Raw genomic sequence first — 23,876 nt, forward strand, 5'->3', positions numbered from 1 at the left:
ACCTATCCATTCACCCGCCTGTCCGCCATCTTATCCACTCACCCACTTGTCCACCATCCATCCACCCATTCATCCACTCATCTACCTGTCTACCATCCATCCACCCATCTATCCACTCACCCACCTGTCCACCACCTATCCACTCACCCACCTGTCCATCATCCACCCATCCATCCACCTCCCCATCTACCTGCCTATCCACTCACCCACCTGTCCACCATCTACCCACCCACCTATGTGCTCACCCACCTGTCCACCATCTACCCATCCACCCATTCACTCACCCACCTGTCCACCATCCATCCGCCCATCTTATCTACTCACTCACCTGTCCACCATCTACCCATCCATCCACCTCCCCATCTACCTGCCTATCCACTCACCCACCTGTCCACCATCTACCCACCCACCTATGTGCTCACCCACCTGTCCACCATCTACCCATCCACCCATTCACTCACCCACCTGTCCACCATCCATCCGCCCATCTTATCTACTCACTCACCTGTCCACCATCTACCCATCCATCCACCTCCCCATCTACCTACCTATCCACTCACCCACCTGTCCATCCACCCATCCATCCATCCACCTCTCCATTGATTCACCCACCCAGTCAGCCACCACCCTAGAGATATCCATTCTTGTGTCTGGCACTTTGGGAGAGGGAAGGCAAAGAAACAAGATGTGGATTTTGGCCCCAAGGATTTTGACCCTGAGGAGGGCAATGAGTGGCAGACACAATTGGGAAAGTTGAGGGATGAGAGTGGCTCCTTCGTGAGGCCAGCAGCTGAGACGGAGTTAGTGGGGTGTCCCGCACTGAGACGGAGGTAGTGGGGTGTCCCGCACTGAGACGGAGGTAGTGGGGTGTCCCGCACTGAGACGGAGGTAGTGGGGTGTCCCGCACTGAGACGGAGTTAGTGGGGTGTCCCGCACTGAGACGGAGTTAGTGGGGTGTCCCGCACTGAGACGGAGTTAGTGGGGTGTCCCGCACTGAGACGGAGTTAGTGGGGTGTCCTGCACTGAGACGGAGGTACTGGGGTGGCCTGCACTGAGATGGAGGTATTGGGGTGGCCTGCACTGAGATGGAGGTATTGGGGTGGCCTGCACCCGTTTTCTGCAGCAGAGGCCGATGGTGAGCCACATGCTCAGCTCCAGGACTCCAAAGGACCACGTGTTGTTCCCCAAACAAGAGACAGCACATACCCCCTCATGTCCTGACCACCCACCAGTCTCAACAGAGAAAGCGCTCCTTACCGTCCCTCGTGGAAGTGGCGTCCGGGGCTCCAGCTGGAAGAAAGCAGAAGGGTCATCCAGGACCTGCGGCTGGGCCTGAGCCAGGGTGCCCTCCCTGCCCAGCACCCGCCTCTCCCTCCCCAGCACCTGGCCCTTCCAGACCACAGAAGGGTGCCCTCCCTGCCCAGCACCCGCCTCTCCCTCCCCAGCACCCGCCTCTCCCTCCCCAGCACCTGGCCCTTCCAGACCACAGAAGGGTGCCTTCCCTGCCCAGCACCCGGCCCTCCAAGCCTGTACCAGGGTACCCTCCCTGCCCAGCACCCGGCACCCCCAGCACATGTTTGCTAGGATGCCATCCTCTGCCTCCTCCTGTCAGGACCAAAGCCCCTGAAAGTTAGGGTGGGGCTGCATCTCAGTGCCTACGAGGACACCTGGCACACAGTGGGCACCAGCTCGGCATCTGCTGTGAGACTGGCAGCCTCTCCCTGGCCAGATAAGGGACTGGAATGGGATTCACAGTCTGGGGGGCTGCAGGGGCCGGCCCAGGCCCGGGTGGGGGCCGGTGGCGAGATGGAGGGAGTGCTAGAAGGAAGGTGGGAGGGCTGCAGAAGTCAGGGCTGTGTCAATGCACAGTCTGCCGTGGAGGCTCCCACGGACGTCGCAGGCCGTTTCAGTGGCACGGGGCTTCTACCAGTCCTCACCTTTGCCACATGAAGGCAAACAAACCTTCCCCGGGGCCCTGCAAGCATGGCCACGCCCACCTGGATCAGAGTGGCCGCTCCTGCCATCCAGGCCATTTTGGGAAAGCAGGAAAGGGGCTGGCCTGGCCTGGAAGGGGCCATCCCAGGTGTGTCTGAGGAGCCAGGCCGGTGAGCAAGGCCCATGCTAAACAGCGAGGACACATTTCATCCCATCTCAGTGTTTATAATGTGAGGTGCAGAGCCGCAGGACAGCCTGCATCCCAGCAGGGGCCGTGCTGTGGACATCACGTGGCCCCGGAGGGCCTGAGCCCCACTCCCGCCTTGTCCCGTCAGACACCTTGTTTTTTTTTTTTTTTTTTTTTTTTGAGACGGAGTCTCACTCTGTAGCCCAGGCTGGAGTGCAGTGGCCGGATCTCAGCTCACTGCAAGCTCCGCCTCCCGGGTTCACGCCATTCTCCGGCCTCAGCCTCCCAAGTAGCTGGGACTACAGGCGCCCGCCACCTCGCCCGGCTAGTTTTTTTTTTGTATTTCTTAGTAGAGACGGGGTTTCACCGTGTTAGCCAGGATGGTCTCGATCTCCTGACCTCGTGATCCACCCGTCTCGGCCTCCCAAAGTGCTGGGATTACAGGCTTGAGCCACCGCGCCCGGCCAGACACCTTGTTAACGGGCGTGTGAGGTGATGTTTATCTTTGTAAATGTTCACTGTGACGTGACCCGCCAGGAGCCCCTCACACACGTGTTCATCCGCTTCCAGAAGTTTGAGCTCACTTTTCTCTAATCCCAAAACTGCTCACAAAAGTATTTTACTAAACTTTGCAGAAAGTTTGAAAGTTTAAGAAGCGCTGGCTGCCACCTGCCTCCATCCCTGTCTGGGGCCTGGGCCTCTCGCCTTAAGCCCCAGGAGGCAGCTTGGGCCCTTCCACAGGTCAGGAACGTGCCATGCACAGCACTCACCTGGACCTTCCGGAACCCGTTCCGCACACGGACGTAGAGCTCCTCCTGCTCGGCCACGAAGATGAGCCAGCCCTCGGGAACCTCGTGCACCTGGCCCAGCATGGCCTGGCGCGTGGCCCAGAGCCTCACCTGCTGGGACCCAAACGCAGGGGCGTGGGGCTCGAGGTGGGAGGGCACGGGGCAGGGGCAGAAGGAAGAGATGCCCGTTTCAGGGCGCAGGGCAGGGGCAGAAGGATGTGATGCCCGTTTCAGGGCGCTGGGCAGGGGCAGAAGGAAGGGATGCCCGTTTCAGGGCGCAGGGCAGGGGCCGCAGGGCTTTGGGCAGGCATGGACTGAGGCGGCTGCCCCCATGAGCACCGTGGGGACCCCTGCCTGCCTCCAGCCCTTCAGCCTCCGTGGACAGTGCATGGGCCCTGGACACTTCCCAGCTGGTGGTCGTCCTCCTGGGCCCACTGGATCCCCCCATGGCCTGGCCCCGCTTCCACCCCGGAAACCACATCTCGGCCTCCTGTGCATCTCCCTGTGGGGTCCGTGGGACGGTGCCTCTGAGGGGCAGGGGCTGCAGAACCAGCCAGGGCATGGGACCCAGGTGCCCAGCCGGCTGCCTAGATACTCACCCCTGAGGAGGTGCCCATGGTTCCAGGAGGCCCAGGGGGCCCAGGGGGGCCCGGAGGGCCGGGAACGCTGATAGCTGCAGGAGAGAAACCAAGGTGGGAACGGGAAGCCACACAAGGCGGCCTCTGCCCGGGGCCCACTCCCCACTGACTTACTCTGCCTGTGAGGGCCGGGAAATGAAGGGGGCCCTGGGGGGCCAGGGGGGCCTGGGGGGCCGGGAGGGCCCTGGCGCCCCTCGTAGCCGATGCCGGGGGGTCCCTGAGGTCCAGGTGGGCCAGGCTGGCCCCGGATGCTCTCTCCCTTGGGACCCTAGGGACGGCGACAAGAGACGCTTCCTGGTTACCTCGTGCCCTGGGCTGGGGGTGGGCAAGCTTGTGGGGCTGGGGCTGCATTGGGCTGGGGGCGGGCAAGCTTATGGGGCTGGGGCTGCATCGGGCTGGGGGCAGGCAAGCTTGTGGGGCTGGGGCTGCATCGGGCTGGGGGTGCATCGGGCTGGGGGCGGGCAAGCTTGTGGGGCTGGGGCTGTAGCTACCAAGACCCCCTTGATGAGCGCAACCTCTGAGTCACTGGTCTTCTCCCTGCCCACACCATAGCCTGAGAAACCCCCACACCATCACCCCTTCTTCCCTGAGGGTGCGATCCCGGGGCAGAGACCAGCTATGACCAGAGAGACCAGCAGAGACCAGGGACCTGACAACAGTGTGGGCCCCCAGGCAGGAGCTGGGGCCCATGGCTCTCTGGAGTCTTTCAGGACTGATGGGCCTAGACCCCGATCTAGGGGTCAAACCCAGCCCAAGAGCAGAGGTGGATGCGCTTGGCCCTGGCAGGAGGGCAGGCCATGGAACACTGCAGGGGGACGGGGCATGTCCGGGGCCAGCGCACCTACACCTGGGCGGCCTGCTGCGTCCCCACACGGGGAAAGGGCCGTGTCGGGACTGCTGAGCTTGCAGGGGCGGCTCCGGCCTTGGCGGGCGTCGGTGGCCGGGCTGGACCTGCCCTCAGCTCTGCACCCAGACCCCTGGGACATACGCTCTGCCTGCACAGGGTGGAACTTACTGGAATCCCAGGGTAGCCAGGTGGGCCTGGGGGACCGGGGGGGCCTGGCAGGCTGGAGCCAAAAAAGCCGCCGCCCCCGGGCTCACCCCTTTCGCCTTTCTGTCCTGCATCACCTCGGTCTCCCTTCTCCCCCTGTGGATGGAAACACTTGTCAGACACGAGAGCCCCAAACCCCTACAAGCCACAGGTGACCTCCCATCCCTCCCGAGCCAGGGTACAGCGGTCAGAAGCTTCTGGAGCCTGGAGCCCAGGCCTGGGAGCTGCTGGCTGCGGAGAATAGGGCTCGACTCCCCACCTCCCACTGTATCAGCCAAGTCCCCAAAAACTGAGCTGGGGACAGGAACGTCCTGAGGGACGCCCTCGACGCCCTCTGGAGCCAGCGCTCCTCTCAGGGCTGAACAGGAAGGGGTCTTGGGCCGGATGGCGCAAGGAATTGGGAGCAGCCACCCAGGGGGATGTACAGGACCTTGGGGGCCCTCAACCCCACCAGGGAGGTCACCCACCTTCATTTCAGCCTCCAACTGAAGGAAGTCGAATGGAAACTGCCCTGCGAGAGACAGACAGGTGGGGTCTCGCTGAGGTGGCGTCTGACGGTGCCGGGCTCCCCCTGCAGCCCCCAGCACTGGTGGGTTTGCGAGGCGCTTCTAGCCATTACCGTATTTCCCGGTAGAGATCCCATATTTCATTAGGTTCTTCTTAGTTAACTGATACTTTCTGATGTTTTTGTCAATGGTGTCTTTTTTTTTTTTTTTTTTTTTTTGAGGCGGAGTCTCGCTCTGTCGCCCAGGCTGGAGTGCAGGGGCGCGATCTTGGCTCACTGCAAGCTCCACCCCCCGGGTTCATGCCATTCTCCTGCCTCCACCTCCCGAGTAGCTGGGACTACAAGCGCCCACCACCACGCCCGGCTAAGTTTTTGTATTTTTAGTCGAGACTGGGTTTCACTGTGTTAGCCAGGATGGTCTCGATCTCCTGACTTCATGATCTGCCCGCCTCGGCCTCCCAAAGTGCTGGGATTACAGGCGTGAGCCACCGCACCCAGCCAATGGTGTCTTTTTAAAACTTCATTTTTAATTGTTTAGGACTAGTTGGTGGTTTTTCTAAACTCCCCTTCCATCTGGTGACCTCGGTGAACCCTGACGGTCCACCTGCAGATCCACTTGGGCGGCTTATGTGGGAAATGTCCTTCCTTCCCTCGTCCTGTCCTCCCAGGGTGGGCAGGCAGCTGTCTTGGCCCTGACTTGAGGTCCCCACACCCCCTCCGAGGGTGAAGCTGTGGAAGTTCCAGGTGGCTCCTTCCAGACCACGGAGGAGCCCTTTGCTGAAATCGCTCCTTGTTGCTTCTCTCCTTTCCATCAGCCTTGGCAGAGGTTAGGAATACCGTTAGCCTTTTCAAAGAATTAACTTCGGATTTTTGGACTTTCTTGATCCTTGCTATTTTTATATACATAAACCATACATAATTTCTCTTCACTCATTTTTGATCTTTAATATTTCTTCCCAACTATTTTCATCAAATAAATGTTTGTTGTTCTCTAACAATAAATGCTGTTTGTTCTTTAGCATCTTAGACTGATGTGTGGAAACAGGTACTATTTAAAGCTGTAATTGTGTCAATGGAGATGACAAAACCCGTTCTCCCTCCAGGTGGGACCTTAGACGGCCTTGAGCAAACCTTCTCCTGTGACTGTTCCCCTGGATCCCTGACTGGGGTGGAGACAACCTCACTCTTGGAGGCCGTGCCCTGTAACCCAGAAGCCTCTGAGCAGGGGGCTCCACACCCCCAGGGCACCCCCAGGGCACCCCCATCCCACAGGTGCAGTCCCTGGGGTTGGAGGTCATGGCGGCTGTCAGGACCCATGCTTCCTCCTGGGCTGGGTCCTTCTGCAGAGGGAGGTGACCGGCTGTGGAGGCCCCTGAGGCTGCAGTGTGAGGACTAAGGATGCCCCGGACGCATCTAAGCGCCAGGGGTTCCTCACTTCCACCTGCTTCTCCTTGACTCATGAGCCTCCCGGAAGGGCACTGCCCTGTGGGCATTTCCCACTTGCTTCGGCTGCACCCGTGAGATCACAGTTCTGGAAGCCAGGCCTGCATTCAGCCTAGCCTGGGCCCCTCCGGGGCAGACCCTGGTCCCAGTGCTGGGGGCGCGGCCTGGAGACGGTTGCAGGTGACGCCTGTCAGACCTGCTGTTCAGATCTCCCTGGGCTGAAAGTCCCCCTATAATGATCGATTTGTGTTTTTCTTTTTCACTTTGCCAACTTTTTACTTGTCATATCTTGAGGGCTATCTCAGTAGATGCACAGAAATGTAGAATTACTGAATTTCTCTGGTACACTTGCTCCGTTGTCTCAATGAACATTTATTTTTGACCATGTTTCTTACTCCAGGATACACTTTGCACGCACACACACACACACCAAACCACACCCCCACACAACACACACCCTCCCCACACACGCCAATGACACACCCAGCACCCACATAGCCACACTCCACACACACCCCACACCAAACACACCCACATACCCACACTCCACACACCCCCACACTATACACCCAACAACCACATACACTCCACACACACCCTCACACCACACTCAGCACACCCACATATGCACACTCTACCCACACCCCCACACTACACACCCCACACACCACTACACACTCAGCACACCCACATATACACACTCCACACACCCACACTACACAGCACACCCACATATGCATACTCCACACTCCACACACACCCACACCCACACACTACACACCCAACACCCACATACACTCCACACACCCTCACAGCCCCACACTACACACTCAGCACACCCACATATGCATACTCCACACTCCACACACACCCACACCTGCACCCTACACACCCAGCACACACATACACACACTCCACACACACCCAAACCCACAACAGCCTCTGGATGCCTTGACGTCTCCAGCCCTCGCGTTCAGGGACCGTCTCTTGTAAGGAGCATACGGTTTTGCTGTATCCCATTGACAATGCCTGTCCTTCAGGGGATGTATCTACTCCAGTCACACTTACAGCACCTGCAGATGTATCGGAGCCTAAATCTACTGTTTTATTCCCTAGTTTCTGTTCATCCCACCTGTTCTGCATTCCGTTTTCTCTCCTGTTTTGCCTTCTTTTCGATCCACTCTGTGTGTTTTAAACGTCCTGTGTGTGCCATCCTGCCTGCTCTCCTGCCTCTCCACCGGTGTCAGCTCTGCATTCCTCTCCAACCTCACTGTCCAACAGAGTGAGGACCACCGCCACTCCTCAGGGCGCTGAGACCACGGCAACCTGTAATTGCACTGTCGCTGGGACCCTGTGCTGTGCAGCCTTCGCCAGTTCCTGCAGGAGCCTCAGATCCCACTGTCACTGGGACCCTGTGCTGGGCAGCCTTCGCCAGTTCCTGCAGGAGCCTCAGATCCCACTGTCGCTGGGACCCTGTGCTGGGCAGCCTTCGCCAGTTCCTGCAGGAGCCTCAGATCCCACTGTCACTGGGACCCTGTGCTGGGCAGCCTTCGCCAGTTCCTGCAGGAGCCTCAGATCCCACTGTCGCTGGGACCCTGTGCCGTGCAGCCTTCGCCAGTTCCTGCAGGAGCCTCTGACCCCACTGTCGCTGGGATCCCGTGCTGGGCAGCCACACCAGTTCCTGCAGGAGCCTCTGACCCCACTGTCGCTGGGATCCCGTGCTGGGCAGCCACGCCAGTTCCTGCAGGAGCCTCTGACCCCACTGTCGCTGGGATCCCGTGCTGGGCAGCCACGCCAGTTCCTGCAGGAGCCTCAGATCCCACTGTCGCTGGGATCCCGTGCTGGGCAGCCACGCCAGTTCCTGCAGGAGCCTCTGACCCCACTGTCACTGGGACCCTGTGCTGGGCAGCCCATGCTGGTTTCCACAGGAGCCTCCGACCCCACTGTCACTGGGATGCCAGTTCCCGCCGGCGCTGTCTCTCCCCATCTCTGCACTCCTTTCCCTCGGCCTCAGCCTCCCCCTGAAGTGCCCTCCACCAACGACACAGCTCGGGTCCGGAGTGGCCAGCCTGCGTGTCATCCTCGTTCCGAAGGCTACGGGAATACCATTGGCTGTCGGAGTCTACACTGGCCTTTCTTGGATATTTTGGAAACCATTTATGGTCTTCTGGCTTCTCCCATTTCGTTGATTCATCTCTTGTCATTCTTATTATTGATCCTTCGAATGAGGGGAACACTCTGAGCCTTCCTTGGACGTTCTGCCTGCAAACACTGTTCCCTTTGGAGCCCTCGGAGCCCTCGTTCTGGCTCCCAGGGACAGGCAACCCCGTGTCCACCAAAACCTATAGACAGGTCTCAAGCTCCAGCTGTTCCGCCGTCAGCCCTGGGTTTGTCCCGACACCTCTGAGCCTCCCAGCTGTGTGCTGCCATCTCCAGGCTTCCCGTGGCTTTTGAATGTGACCTTTGGAGTTCAAGGCGGGTCCGATGACCCCATGAGCTGGGCCTCCCGGTCGGGTGTGTCATCGGCCTCTCCTCCGGGCTTCTGGTCAGCGCCAGCCATCTATGCCCTGCTCACTCCTTCCTGGGCGTCGTGTGTGACGCTGAGAGATCCAAGGATGCGACAGGTGCGTCTTCCATCTTCCCGCTCGCTTTCTGCCTGCCTTTTCCTCCACAGGCCTTAAGGATGTCCCGGCCTGACTCAGCCTCTGCCTGCCTGGTCCCTTCCCACTCCAAGCTGCAGCCCCGGCTACAGCAGGTATTGCAGCCTCCTCAGCAGGGGACCCTGGTGGCGAGAGGGGACCCTGGTGGCGAGAGGGGACCCTGGTGGCGAGAGGGGATCCTGGTGGCGAGAGGGGACCGTGGTGGCGAGAGGGGACCGTGGCAGCGAGAAGCGCCCGAGGCTGGGCTGGCTCTCTGGGCTTTTGCTCTGCCAGCCCCCAGACATCCTCAAACAGTGGTTTTCTCACATTTTATCCAGCTGTTCTCGGTGGTCTTGGCAGGACATCCAAGCAGCCCCACCACCCTCAATGGAGGTAGGGCTCAGGGGGCAATTCTCGTCCTTCAGGAGGAGCGGGGGTGTTGGGCTCACCCTCCGGACAGCCTGTTGGGCAACGCCTCCTTCCCACACGAGGCCCTGGAGAGTTTCTCAACAGAAGGTCTTCCAGGGCCAACCCCCAGCCCCATGTACGGGAGGGGGCGTCTCAGGACTGCCGGCCCCGTGGAGGGGAGGGGAGGGGAGGGGGCGTCTCAGGACTGTCGGCTCCATGGAGAGGAGGGGAGGGGTGTCTCAGGACCGCCGGCACGCCGAGGCTGCTGTGTCTTTGCACAGTGCCCATTGGGGTCTAGTGCGGAAGGGCGGCCGCCTGCTCCTCAGGAGATGGGGTGATGGGGGTATCTTGCTGGGCCTGTGCCCTGCAGCCACCCCTGCCTCCAAATCCAGGTCCTTTGATGGCCACATCAACCCAGAAGGGGCTTCCTTCCTCCCACAGGGTGAGGTGGTCACCACCCAGTGAGGGTCCAGGAGTCGCCGGGGGGCTCTGGGTGTGAGCACGCTTCAGTGCTGGCCACGCCACGGCTCCTCCGCCTGGGAGGCCCAGAGGTGCTCACCTGGTGGTCCGGGGGGGCCCACTTCTCCTTTGGTGCCCTTGGGTCCTGGAGGGCCCTGATTCCCTGGAGGAAGAGAGACCCAGTGCCCATCACGGAGTGTGCCAGGGAGGGCTCCAGGGTGGTGCCCCTCCTGCCTGAAATGCCCCAGTGCCTGGGGGCCTGGATGGGGGGCATCAGATGGACGTGCGGACAGTCAGGGTAGGAGCTCTGGGAGAACAGGGGCACCCCGGGTCCCCCTCAGCAGGCCACGTGGAGGCCAGGCCACATCTGCAGGGCACGTGCTGACCAACGGCAGGGATGGGGCTGCTTCTACTCTGCTTTGGGCAGAAAAGCAAAGTCTAAATGGAGAACAGCAAATGGGGCCACCCCAAGGTCAGGTCCTGGACAGCCGTGCTGGGAGGGCCCCCAGGAAGGGCCAAGATCATCAGAACTGGGGCGTGGACTGGGCGTGTGGCACTGGCCTTAGGGCACTGGGGGAGTCTCACTGCTGCTGGCGCGGAAAGGAACGTGGGGCCCTGGAGCATTCCTTCAGAGCCTGTATCCCCAGCTGTGAGCCCGGGGCCCTTACCTGGCAATCCTGGAGGCCCGGGGCGGCTGGACTCAGCAAACACCTGCAAGGATCGGGGAGAGGTGGCTGTGAGGGCAATGTTCTGAAATGAAGGCCGCCACCACTCAGGGGTCCCCAAGCCCAGAAGCACCAGCCCCTGCATGAGGCCACATGGCAGCCACTGCTAGTCAGAGACGGGAGGGAACAAGGGTGCAGAGAGCAGGAGCCACGGCAGCCACCCCTAGTCAGAGACAGGAGGGAACGGGGCTGTGGAGAGTAGGAGCCACGGCAGCCACCCCGTCAGAGACGGGAGGGAACAGGGGTGCGGAGAGCAGGAGCCACGGCAGCCACCCCTAGTCAGAGACGGGAGGGAACAAGGGTGTGGAGAGCAGGAGCCACGGCAGCCACCCCAGTCAGAGACGGGAGGGAACGGAGCTGTGGAGAGTAAGAGCCACGGCAGCCACCCCGTCAGAGACAGAAGGGAACAAGGGTGCGGAGAGCAGGAGCCACGGCAGCCACCCCTAGTCAGAGACGGGAGGGAACAGGGGTGTGGAGAGCAGGAGCCACGGCAGCCACCCCTAGTCAGAGACAGAAGGGAACAAGGGTGCGGAGAGCAGGAGCCACGGCAGCCACCCCTAGTCAGAGATGGGAGGGAACAGGGGTGCGGAGAGCAGGAGCCACAGCAGCCACCCCAGTCAGAGACGGGAGGGAACGGAGCTGTGGAGAGTAAGAGCCACGGCAGCCACCCCGTCAGAGACAGAAGGGAACAAGGGTGCGGAGAGCAGGAGCCACGGCAGCCACCCCTAGTCAGAGACGGGAGGGAACAGGGGTGTGGAGAGCAGGAGCCACGGCAGCCACCCCGTCAGAGACAGGAGGGAACGGGGCTGTGGAGAGTAGGAGCCACGGCAGCCACCCCGTCAGAGACGGGAGGGAATAGGGGTGCGGAGAGCAGGAGCCACGGCAGCCACCCCTAGTCAGAGACAGGAGGGAACGGGGCTGTGGAGAGTAGGAGCCACGGCAGCCACCCTGTCAGAGACAGGAGGGAATAGGGGTGCGGAGAGCAGGAGCCACGGCAGCCACCCCTAGTCAGAGACGGGAGGGAATAGGGGTGCGGAGAGCAGGAGCCACGGCAGCCACCCCTAGTCAGAGACGGGAGGGAACAGGGGTGTGGAGAGCAGGAGCCACGGCAGCCACCCCTAGTCAGAGACGGGAAGGAACAGGGGTGTGGAGAGCAGGAGCCACGGCAGCCACCCCTAGTCAGAGACGGGAGGGAACAGGGGTGCGGAGAGCAGGAGCCACGGCGTGATGCCGCTTGGCCCTTATCGGTCACTTCACCTTGCTGAGCCTGGGAAAAAGGGGGTGCTCCTAGCACCCTTGGGCTCCAGCTCTTAGCAGAGTTTCAGCTGGAAGCAGCTCCACACCCAGAGAGCCCTCCCTTCCACATGCCTTCGCCTTCCTCGGGAACTCAGTTGCTAATCCACCGCCCACCAGACGGGCCCATCCCGGAAGGACCCGCGGACGCAGAGGCCAGGGAAGAAGAAGGCCCAGCCCCTCTGTGGGGCTCCATGTAAGAGCCAAGGGCAGCCGCAGGACAGTGGGCGCCCTGGGGACTTACATTGCTGTCGTAAACAGGAGTCCCTGGAGGGCCTGGGGGCCCTGGAGGCCCTGGGGGGCCGGGCATTCCCTGTGGGGAGGGCAGAGAGCTGTTAGTCAGGCTTATGGCCTGCCTGTCAGGCAGCAGGTGGGAGCAGGGACAGTTCAGAAAAATCAGAAAAATCAGAAACCTGACCAGGCAGACCTCTGACCAGGCAGAACCGAGAATGTAGTGGGTCACTCGGGCCACGGCTCCCTGAGGACAGGAGCTGGCCCCGGCCCCACCTCATCCCACGTTGGAGTCGTGCACAGACGTCCCTCGGGAGGAGTGAAGAGGCCACCGGGTCTGCGTCTCAGGTAAAAGCTGACTGAAAATGCCCCACCCTGCTGACACCAGGGAGACAAAGCTCTTGGCTCAAAAGCAGCAGAGTGGATGCCTTTGGGCTGAGCGGGAGAACCCCCAGCATGGAGGGCATGCAGGGCATGGCCCAGGCCCATGGACGCCCTGCTGAGAATCCATGCTGGCCTGTTGTGTGTGTATGGGTGCACATGCGTGCATATATGTGTATAGGTGTGTGTGCGTGTGTATGTGTGCATGAGTGTACGTGTGCAGTGTGTATGCCAATCATGGAGTGAGCCAGGGAGGGCTTACATTCATGTATGAGTATATGGATACGCATGTGTATATGCACACATGTATATAAGCATCTGTATACACTTCTATGTATGTGCATGTGAAGAGGCACACATATGCACAAATACATGTGTATATGTGCACATATGTGGAGTGTGTGGGCATGTGTACATGTGTGAGCATGTGTGGATATGGATGTGCATGAATGCATGTGTATGTGTGCACACATGTACGAGTGTATGGGCATATGTGCATGCATGTGTGAGTGGGCACACGTGTGCATGTGTGTGGACATGTATGAGTGTGCATAGGTATGGCAGGGACCGGCGCAGTGTGGCCACATCATGTATGAGTGTGCATGGATATGGCAGGACCAGCGCAGTGTGGCCACATCATGTATGAGTGTGCATGGATATGGCAGGACCAGTGCAGTGTGGCACATCATGTATGAGTGTGCATAGGTATGGCAGGACCAGTGCAGTGTGGCACATCATGTATGAGTGTGCATGGATATGGCAGGACCAGTGCAGTGTGGCACATCCTGTATGAGTGTGCATGGATATGGCAGGACCAGTGCAGTGTGGCCACATGGCAGGGCTGCTTATAAGTGGCCCCTTAGAGGAGCTGCAGGACCCCAGGCTGTGGCCAGGCCATTCCCAGGTCCTGGTCTCCCAGCCACCCAGGCCCCCCTTGAGGGACACTCACCCTCATGCCAAATCCAAGGTGGGCATCTCCCGGCTCCCCTTTCTCTCCTTTTAATCCGTTCATCCCGGGGCGACCCTGGGGCGGAGCACAGGGAGTGGGGACTGCTGGGCTCTGGTCATCACTAGCCACGTTCCCGCAAGGTGGCTGCAGTAGCCCCACACCAGGGCCAGCCCACACTCAGCCTCAAACGTTCCCAGCCCTCAGGCTACCCCAGCCCTTCTCGCCCCTCCTTCCTGCTCAAGAACCCTTTTGGGAGGAGGTGACTGACCCCAGCACACACAGGCCCACTGCCCTGTCTGCCCCCAGGGCCTCCTCCTGGGTACTGGCCCCTCCTGGTGTATTGCCAGCCACATCCAGGACGAGAGCTGTGCCCAGGCCGGTTCTGGGGGGAGGAAGCGGGTGCAGTGGCCGTCCACTCCCCTCTGGGCATGTCACCCCCGTGGGCCTGGGCTGCTCCCCACCTGCCAGACCCCATCTGCTGCCCCCACTGGAGACCCCAGGTCCTCACCGGCCGTCCAGGGAAGCCAATCTCTCCCTTGTGCCCCGGCCGTCCGTACGGACCCTGCGAGAGGAAGAGAGCCAGGCTTAGCAGAACAGACCCCGGCCCTTATCCACGAGTTGGGGGGTCCTGGGGAAGCGAAGGGGCCGTGCAGAGTCCATCGCCCTGGGCCACGCGTCAGCTTGGAGGAGCCCGCTGCAGCCTCACACCGACACCTGCCCCACGTGCTTTAGAGCTGCACTTGGGAGATGAGCCCTGGGCTGCACAGCACGAACTCAGCAGCTGTGGGCGACCGTGTCCTTGGGGGCCGTCATGCCCAAGCTCGGTGCAGAGAAAGCCACAGGCCGACTTACCGGGGGTCCTCGGAAGCCCGGCTCTCCCTGAGCAAAAAAAAAACAAGAAGGCACAGTTAGATGGCGGCTTATGCCCCACCTGGCAGCCTCCCTGAGGACCCTTGTGGCCCCTTTGGGTGCACTGGGCAGTCCTCAAGGCGCAGGCAGCCCTGGGAGGATGGGAGCTGCTGGCAAGGGGAGGTTCAGGATTGGGGTTTGCATCCAGGTTGGTGCAAGCATAGGGTATACCCCGGGGCCCTGAAGCAGGGGCGGAGGGTGTGTGCTACAGTGTCCTGGTTGCCGCAGGCCCCGGCTCCGACGCACAGCTGGGTGGGACAGTGGAGCTCTCGCTGGGCCTGGGGATCCTGTGTCTGAGGTGCACCCCTAAGACCCCGGAGGGCTCACGGCTCCTCTGACAGTGGGAGAGCCAGTGCTCCACACCCCAAAGATCCAGGTTCCTCCCCAGGACCCTCCCCCAGGGCTTGTCTGGGCGGCTGCCTGCTGGGGTGGGGACCCAGGCACAGGCCCCTTGACGAACTGACTCCGGGCCCTGCCATGCTCAGGGTCCTGCAGGCACCCTGGGGCTGCAGAGAGGAAGGATCCTGCGGCTGCTGCCCACAGCATCAGGGCCCCCAGGAAGAGGTTGGAGGGGCAGCAAGAAACCTGCTGAGGCTGCGGTGGTACAGCCTGGGCTCCTGCACCCCACAGGCCAGGCCCCAGGGAGGAGCGAGTTCAGAGCCGCAGCCCACTGAGAACCTCCCTTCGGCAGGGTGGGCTCAGGGGCAGGGAGAGGACGAGGGCCCGGCGGGACCTCCAACATGGGTGCCAGAGAGGAGGGGCCACGAGGGCCAGGCCAGGATGCTGGAGCCCTGCTCGGGAGAAGCTCGTGCGTCAGGAGCCAGACCCTAAGGAAGACCCTCCCCAGGCTGTCTCCACGGCCCCAGGAGCCCCCACGCCCGCTGGAAGGAGGCTGCCCGGCCCTCACCTTGGCTCCTTTCTGGGCAGGGCCCAGGGCACTGCCGTCGGGGCTGAAGACACTGCCCGGTTCACCCTTCTCACCCTGGAACAGCAGCAGGTCCGGCAGGGTCAGGGCCAGCTCCTTCCCACAAAGCCTCACCCAGAGCCCCGAAGGCAGGGCCACTGTGACTGGGCCTCGCAGCCCGGGGTCCTCTCACGGGAGGTGACCACAGGGATGGCAGGGTCTCTGCGACTGAGCCTCACAGCCCGGGGCCCTCTCACGGGAGGTGACCACAGGGATGGCAGGGTCTCTGCGACTGGGCCTCGCAGCCCGGGGTCCTCTCACGGGAGGTGACCACAGGGACGGCCCGAGCGCGGCTGTACTCCTTGTGAGTCACAGTAGCAGCCGGGGGGTCCCGGGTTTCTCCCAACAGTGGTAGGCTGGGGCCACCACTGCGTCACAAAGTGGGTTGAGGGACAGTACCTGAGCCCCTTACCTTGGGTCCCGGGGAGCCTCGTTCACCCTTAGAGCCCAGGTCGCCCTTGGGTCCTGCAGGTCCCTGGAAGGGAGGCCAGGCAGTGAGGCCCGAGCGGCCAGCGTCTCCCCCATCTCTGACAGCTGCTCCACCTCCCTGGACAGCTGCCCCCTGGCAATATGCCTGCCTTGTCGGCCCCATCAGGGCCCCTCTCGACCCCAGCCTCACTCCGGACACTGCAGGCTTCCGCAGGTGACCCCCCAGGGCCCCTCTCGGCCCCAGCCTCACTCCGGACACTGCAGGCCTCTGCAGGTGACCCCCCCAGGGCACCTCTCGGCCCCAGCCTCACTCCGGACATTGCCAGCCTCTGCAGGTGCAAGGAGCTGCCTCAGCCTCACAGGTGCCCACCCAGCACGGGGCCTGCCAGGGGCTCTTGCCCACATCCTGCTCCCATCACTTCCTTGGGGCAGTGACTGTCGCTATCCCTCGGGCCTGACGAGGCCCACCCCAGCTTGACCAGGCTGCTCTGTGCTACCAGGAGGAGACCCCTCCCCAGCAGGGAGGGCAGTGGCGGGCAGCACGTAGCTCTGGCGCCAGGTTACTCACGGGAAAGCCTGCGAAACCCGGCCGGCCCTGGGAAAAAGGGACAGCGTCAGCCGGGGTCATCACGCACCCACGCGGCTGCCCGGACCCCACCCAGCCTTGTACCAAGGTCCCCACATCTTAGAAGCCGGGCAGGCACGTACCTCAGGTCCCGGCACGCTCAGGACGGCACCCTGTCCACCAGTCAGCAAAAAGAAAAATCGGAAACAAAGAGCCGCATTTAAAATTAAACTGGACTCCCCCCGAGCGACTTACAAGATCAACAAAACACCAAAACAGGAAAATATTGCTTTCCACACTCTTTCTAGGCCTGGGGCGTCCCTCCTGCAGCGCAGACGCCCCGCGGCGGACACAGACTCCAGACGCCCTAAGACACTTTTTACTTCCATTTTGGTTTAAAATGCTCCTTCCTCTGCTAGACTCTCCCTTGCTTGCCGGTGGAGGCGGCTCGGCTGGCGGGGGGCTTTTCTGACGTTCCAATGACTGGACCGTCACGCCGAGGTCCCTGTGGCCTCTTGGGCTGCTGTCTCCCGATGCCTGTCTGCCTGCTCCGAGCAAAGCCATGAGGGGGCAGGCCCTCTCCCGCCTTTCCCCAACCCCACCCCTCCTCTCGAGACTGTTATGGTCCCACCTCCCAGGTGAGGAGCCGGAGCACAAGGGTTAGCTAACTTGTCCAGTGTCACAGACGCTGCCTGCTCTCAGCTCTGCCCTGGGCAGCCCCTTCCACTGGTGGCCACAGAGAAGCAGGGATCTGAACCCCTGGCCACACCCAGCTCTGCTCCCCTAGGCCCTGTGTCTGCCTGGGGCTCAGCGTCCTGCCTAGAGGGGGGCTTGGTCCCTGTGTTCCATGTGGCGGGGCTGGGTGGGGATGCGTCTGCCTCTGTGAGGCCAGCGGGACACGCTGCTGGCAGGCGCAGAGGGTGCAGCCGACGGGCCTGATGGACGGGCTGCGGTGGGGAGGAAGGTTCCGGAACCAACACAACTTTCACAGAGAGCCGAGGGTGCGTCTGCTGCTTCTGACGGGGCAGCTGGGTGACTGCACGCAGCTTTGGGGCCACAATGTCAAGGACACAGAGACTGAACCCGATGGGAACCTCTGGCCCCCTGTGCAGGCCTCATCCCTCCAGTGTCTCCATCACCACATGGAGCTGGGCTCCCCGGGCGTCTCTGACCGAGGGCCTCTGCAGCCCCCACTGTGGAGCTGGAGTGTGGCCTTGCAGTCAAGGCCTGTCCTGACCTGGGGGTGTGGGGGCTCAGGGAGCGATCTCTGCACCCAGTGGGGTATCTGGACAGATTGGGCGCCCACCCACGCAGCGTCCTTACATCCTGCTCCGACACGTAGACCACAGGCCCCGGGGGTCCGGGGGGTCCGGGGAGGCCTGGCTGCCCGACTCCGTCCTTCCCTGGATCTCCCTGGAAAAGGATGAAACGTGTCCAGCATTTCATCTCAGCCACTCTGGCCAGGACCCCAAAGTCCACCTAGTCCTGGAGGGGGTGCCCAGCGCCCACGGGGGGTGAGGAGGCGCCCAGGGCTGTGGACTGTGGCCTTGGAGCCCCCTGCCAGGCAGGGCAGGCTCCAACAGGGATGGCCGAGCCACACACACTGCCCCCAGCCTGAGAGCCACCCCTGTCAACTTGAGGGTCTTTGCCCCGAGTCTCTGAGGTCACATGGGTGGCAGGGGCACGGACCTGGGGGCAGCCGAGGCCAAACCTTCCAGATGTCCCAGCGCCCCTCACCCCATCCACCCGCCCCAGGGACACTCACCTTTTCTCCCTGGCTGCCTCTGTCTCCTTTCGGCCCCTGAAGAGATGGGAAGGAAATGGTTCACCACCGACAGAAACAGGAGCCCCTGGCTCCCCGTGAGGGATGGCTGCGATGAGGATGTGGGGTTATTTCCCGACCGGCTGGGGCCTGGGAGGGAGGCAGCCACCGAGAGTCCTGGTGGACACTTGTATTCGGCTCCTGGCACTCAGAGACCCGGGAGGGCACACGGAGGCCCAGGGACCCGGGAGGGACACACCTCCTGCCAGCTTCCATCTTGGCATAGTCCCTTTGGGGCTCCACAACCCCCCTGCACCCTGGGCCCACCAAGGTGGCTCACCTGGGGCCCAGCAGTGCCCTCTCTGCCAGGGAGGCCGGGGAACCCGGGGGCTCCGTTTGCTCCAACTTCTCCCTGAAAGGGTCACATGGAAGACACAGGGCATTGGCCACACGCCCAGGAATGGGGGGACCCCCACGAGGAGTCTGGGGCACCCGTGGACGTGGCGGTGGCCTGGGCTTCTCTATCTCACCCCTGTGGGCTTGAGCAGGGGCTGTGGAGGAATGGAGGAGTTGGGGGGGAGTCGGGGGGGGAGTCGGGAGGAGGACGTGGGGAGGAGGAAGTGGGGGAGAGGGAAGTGGGGGAGAGGGAAGTGGGGGAGAGGGAAGTGGGGGAGAGGGAAGTGGGGAGGGGAAGTGGGGAGGGGAAGTGGGGAGGGGAAGTGGGGAGGGGGAGGGGGGGGGAGGGGGAAGTGGGGGGGGGAGGGGGGGAGGGGGGGGGGGGGGGGAAGTGGGGAGGGGGAAGGGGGGAGGGGGAAGTGGGGAGGGGGAAGTGGGGAGGGGGAAGTGGGGGACGGGGAAGTCGGGGAAAAGGAGAGGCGGGAGGCCGGTGGCAGGGGCCAAAGGGGCCTGCACCGTCAGACAGCTGGGAGGAAGGAAGACCATGTTCCTGACGCAGCCAAACCAGGGGGTACCTGGGGTTGGGTGCCCTGCAGGTGGGTGTTCTGGGGGTTGCCTTTGAAACCAGCATGTCTTCAATTATAAATAAACAAAGCAGTGCGAGGAAGAGCACGAGAGGCTGCCCCGAGCGGATCTCCACAGACGTCCGCCTGGGCTCTCCCTGCCTCTGCCTGGCCACGTCCCCATCCAGCATTTCATCTCAGCCACTCTGGCCAGGACCCCACAGCCCACCCAGCCCTGGAGGGGGTGCCCAGAACCCACGTGGGGTGAGGAGGCTCCCAGGGCTGTGGACTGTGGCCTTGGAGCCCCCTGCCAGGCACAGAGCTTACCTTGGCTCCCTGCAGGCCAGGCACACCAGGATCCCCCTAAGTGAATAAAGCAGGCTTGGTAAGCACCTGCTTGAGCCAGCCCCGTCCTCAGGCAGCGTCCACCCCGGGGGCAGGGAAGGGCGAGTTACCCAGGATACATTTCACCACCCTCCCCCAGCCCAGAGCCGAGGGGTCCCAGGGACACTGAGCAACTTGTGCAGGGACCCCATGGTCCCCGCTGAGATGGCCTCATTTAAACAATTCAAGAAAGCGAATACATGGATCTTCCAAAAAGCCTTTTGTAATGTTCCAACGTCTTGCAAATGAAAGCAAAGCATTCTCAAAGGAGCGGGTGCCACGGCAGGGGCTGGTGACAAGTGAAAGTCCAGTCCCAGGGTGGGCCCCACGTGCCCTTGGCCCCGCACACAGCAGAGGACACACCGATGAGCGCGCAGTGGGGTGAAAGGCAGCTGCTGCCCAGGGCCCAGGATAGGAGCCTCCAGGCTTCACCCCTCAGGCACCTGCCCTGGAAGCTTCGGGGCCTGGGCAGGGGTGGGGTCTTCAGGGCCAGGCTGGGGGCTGGTGTCCCCCAGGGACAGGGAAGCAGAGGACAAAGCTCCTGGGTCCTACAAGGTCACCACGCCTCTGTCCCTGAGCCCAGGAGCCCACCTGTCCCTGAAGCTGAGGTAGGGACCCCGGGTTCTTCTCCCATGCCCCTCTTTTCAGCCCGAGTCTGAGAATACGCTTCAGGTGTGTGAACCCAGGAATCTTGATTCCTGGGCTTCGGAGAGAGAACGGGACAATGGCGCCTTAACGCTGGAAGTCTGGGTTGGAGGAGGGTGCGATTTTTTTTTTTTTTTTTTTTTTTTTTTTTTTTTTTTTTTGAGACGGAGTCTCGCTCTGCCGCCCAGGCTGGAGTGCAGTGGCCGGATCTCAGCTCACTGCAAGCTCCACCCCCCGGGTTCCCGCCATTCTCCTGCCTCAGCCTCCCCAGTAGCTGGGACTACAGGCGCCCGCCACCTCGCCCGGCTAGTTTTTTTTTGTATTTTTTAGTAGAGACGGGGTTTCACCATGTTAGCCAGGATGGTCTCGATCTCCCGACCTCGTGATCCGCCCGTCTCGGCCTCCCAAAGTGCTGGGATTACAGGCTTGAGCCACCGCGCCCGGCCCGAGGGTGCGATTATTTCCGTTAGGCTTTTTTGCTGTATTTTGCAAATTTCCCAGGATGAATTCATCCTACTCCTGCCATCAGAAAACCCGAGGAAAGGCCCTGTCTCCCCCAGCCCCGGGGTGCCGAGGCCAGGGCTGAGCCAGCGACCCCCAAAACCCAGGCACATCCGTCACTGACCTTCAGTCCTGGCAGGCCAGGGGGTCCCTATCAGGGCAGAGGAGACACAGCGTTAGTGCAGCTGGAGGCCCTGCTGTGAGATGCTTCTCCCACAAGAAAAGCCCGCTGGTAACAGTCAACAATTAAAAATGTGTGTGTAAAAGGAAATGTACTGACTTAAAATGGTAAAGCCATTCTAACTTATTATGGAATCAATTAGTTTCTGCCTAATTGAAATTTCTCATTCATTTTGCTCAGAGTACGAAATGTGTCCCAGACACCCATGCTCTCAACAGGCTGCGCCTCTGAGCGTGAAGCTGGACGCTGTGGCTTCAGCCGCCCCATGTGGCCCTGGGGGCTCCTCCATGCTGGCACCACGGGAGAGATGGTGGTGTGGAGGGGACAGCGGGGGTGGGGGAGGAAGGGGCTGCCGGCCCCTGGGTCTGCCCCTGACACAGCTGAGCTGTCTGAGCAGTTGTTTTGGGATTTTGGTCACTCTTTGTTGGCCCTAACCCTGAGCAGTACATATGTTAACAGTAGAACAAGGTGGAGATTTCATAGGAATTTCAGATTCTACTCAGGCCGAACATTTGTTACTTCCCAAAATTGGGGCCACAAAAAGAATGTGATGACTTGAATTTCCCCAGAAAGGCCTGTCTTTCGGGCGGCATGCGGCCCCACGGTCCTTTGTCTTGACCACCCACAGTGTCTCCCACTTTGCAGACCAGGCCCTCATCCCGTGACTTTACTTCAATGAAGGGGCATCTCCCAAGAGCGAGGGTGGCCCACGGTGCACAGCGCCTGCCACATGCGGCCCTCACAGCTCTGCGGGGCAGCGTCCGGCCCCATGCAAGGCTGGTGGCTCTCAGGGACACCCTCCTGCCCCAGACAACACTCCCTCAGCCCTCAGAGCTGGCCATGCCCAGCTCACAAGAGTACCTGCGGCCCATCGGCGCCTCGGGCTGTTGACCAGAAGGGCCCCCCGGAGCCTTCCATGTCATCCTGGAGGAGACACACAAGACACGCGTGGGCCTGTGTCCCTTCTTAGGGAAGGGCCCCTCCCTGGGGCTGGCACTGACCCCTCACTTTGGGGCCACGGTGGCCTGGGGAGCCTCCATTCTCGGAAGGGGACTGTCTACCTGGTGGCAGGGCCGGGGCGGGGGCCCCCAGGGGCAGCCCATCTCGGGTCAGCTCATTCGCTCTTGGTCAGGGCACAGGTGCCAGGGTATGGCTGGGCCGAGTTCCCCATCAGCACCGTGGGGCACGGGCGACGGGAGAGAGACTCGAGCTCCACCATGGGGAATATGGAATCGTGGGCCAAGGCAGCGCCAGTGAGACCACCGCGCAGGACGTGCTGCTCTGTGAGTGAGATGCCGGGGTAGCAGGGCTGGGGCAAAGGCAGCCCCCAGCACTCCAGGGGGTCAGATGTAGGCGGTACTCACAAATCCAGCGGGGAGTCCTGGTCCTGGTGGCCCAGGGGGCCCAGGGGGGCCTGGTGGTCCAGCGGGTCCAGGGGCTCCTGCCAGGCCGCTCTCCCCGCGAGCGCCAGCAGGACCAGGGTCTCCCTTGCTCCCCTGCGTGGGGTGAGGAGAGCGTGTCAGGACCCAGCCCAGCCCAGCCCCCGCTGGCCCTGCAACCCTGGTGTAGATATGTTTTCTTATGATGCTTTCTAAACCCTGCAAATCAAAAGGTAAGGAACATTCTGCAAAGCAACGCAGACCTCACAGCAGCCTTTCTTCTAACTTTATGCTGGAGAGATCTGTGTGTGTGTGTGTGTGTGCACATATGCTGGAGATTGTGTGTGTGTGTGCGCGCGCGCACATATGCTGGAGATTGTGTGTGTGTGCATGCACGCATATATGCTGGAGATTGTGTGTGTGTGCGCGCATATGCTGGAGATTGTGTGTGTGTGTGCACGCGCACATATGCTGGAGATTGTATGCGCGTGTGTGTGTGCACATATGCTGGAGATTGTGTGTGTGTGTGTGCACATATGCTGGAGATTGTATGCGTGTGTGTGTGCACATATGCTGGAGATTGTGTGTGCGTGTGTGTGCGCACATATGCTGGAAATTGTGTGTGCATTGTGTGTGTGTGCGCGCGCGCACATATGCTGGAGATTGTGTGTGTGTGCACATATGCTGGAGATTGTGTGTGCACATATGCTGGAGATTGTGTGTGCGTGTGTGTGTGCACATATGCTGGAAATTGTGTGTGCACTGTGTGTGCACGCGTGTGTACATATGCTGGAGATTGTATGCGTGTGTGTGCACTGTGTGTGTGTGCGTGCGCGCGTGTATATGCACATGCCTTCACTCCCAGCCTGTGTCCTCTCAGCCCCTCCTGGTGCTCTCACCACCTGACTCGCTGCTGTCCTCTTCCTCATGCCTCTCCCCACCGGCCTTCCTTCCCTCATCACCCCCAGCCTGGGGCTTGGCCGTGCTCTGGGGGAAGTTCCCTGTTAGTGCCAACCCTGTCCAGCCCAAGGCGAGGAGTTCTGGACATGATTCGAGTGGGCGGCCCACATCCTCGAGGGGACCTCCGGGGCATGTGTGGTCGTGGGGTTGGCACAGATGCCAACTGGAGGCCCGGGACCGGCTCCCAGCACCTCCTCTGCAGGGTTCCGGCTCCTCCTCCAGCTCCACTCCAGCAGAACAGGAGGAGGAAGTGGGTCGTTGTGGGGGCGTCAGATAAGCTGTCTGGTCAAGCAGGCTGTGGCCCAGACCTCAGGCTGCCCGAAGGAAGGCTGGGTCCATGGAGAGTGGCTGCCCTGAGTCCAGAGGGTCTGAGCAGACTCTGGACCAGGCCAGGGCCACCAAGGACACCCCAGTTGCCTTCAGCGCTCCCTCCGAGTGCCCCCAGACGCTCATGAGCCTGCAGGGCAGGCGGATGGGGCTCGCCTGTGGGAGGATGTTGGGGGGCCCAGCTCAGGACCCTCCCCAGGCCGCAGGCGACCTCTCCACCTGCAGTGGCCCAGCCCCTCCTCCCGAAGCTCCCAGAGCTGCTTTATCGCACTCGCCACA

At 61.6% G+C, this 23,876-nt stretch overlaps 1 protein-coding gene across 1 annotated transcript in view; it reads right to left on the reverse strand.

Annotated features, from left to right (window-relative positions):
* COL18A1 (collagen type XVIII alpha 1 chain) overlaps positions 1 to 23,876 on the reverse strand; it is a 58,968-nt gene that overhangs the window by 5,683 nt on the left and 29,409 nt on the right. The window contains 23 exon segments of the mRNA XM_050785658.1: positions 1,258 to 1,290; positions 2,893 to 3,021; positions 3,510 to 3,583; positions 3,663 to 3,816; positions 4,564 to 4,695; positions 5,067 to 5,110; positions 10,154 to 10,216; positions 10,722 to 10,764; positions 12,316 to 12,384; positions 13,633 to 13,707; positions 14,141 to 14,194; positions 14,485 to 14,511; positions 15,449 to 15,523; positions 15,918 to 15,980; positions 16,503 to 16,529; positions 16,643 to 16,672; positions 17,823 to 17,912; positions 18,265 to 18,300; positions 18,602 to 18,673; positions 19,548 to 19,583; positions 20,875 to 20,901; positions 21,793 to 21,855; positions 22,296 to 22,427. Coding sequence (XP_050641615.1) covers positions 1,258 to 1,290; positions 2,893 to 3,021; positions 3,510 to 3,583; positions 3,663 to 3,816; positions 4,564 to 4,695; positions 5,067 to 5,110; positions 10,154 to 10,216; positions 10,722 to 10,764; positions 12,316 to 12,384; positions 13,633 to 13,707; positions 14,141 to 14,194; positions 14,485 to 14,511; positions 15,449 to 15,523; positions 15,918 to 15,980; positions 16,503 to 16,529; positions 16,643 to 16,672; positions 17,823 to 17,912; positions 18,265 to 18,300; positions 18,602 to 18,673; positions 19,548 to 19,583; positions 20,875 to 20,901; positions 21,793 to 21,855; positions 22,296 to 22,427 — 1,548 coding nt within the window.

The sequence above is a fragment of the Macaca thibetana genome, chromosome 3 (assembly GCF_024542745.1).
Source record: "Macaca thibetana thibetana isolate TM-01 chromosome 3, ASM2454274v1, whole genome shotgun sequence".
Lineage (NCBI taxonomy): Eukaryota > Metazoa > Chordata > Mammalia > Primates > Cercopithecidae > Macaca > Macaca thibetana.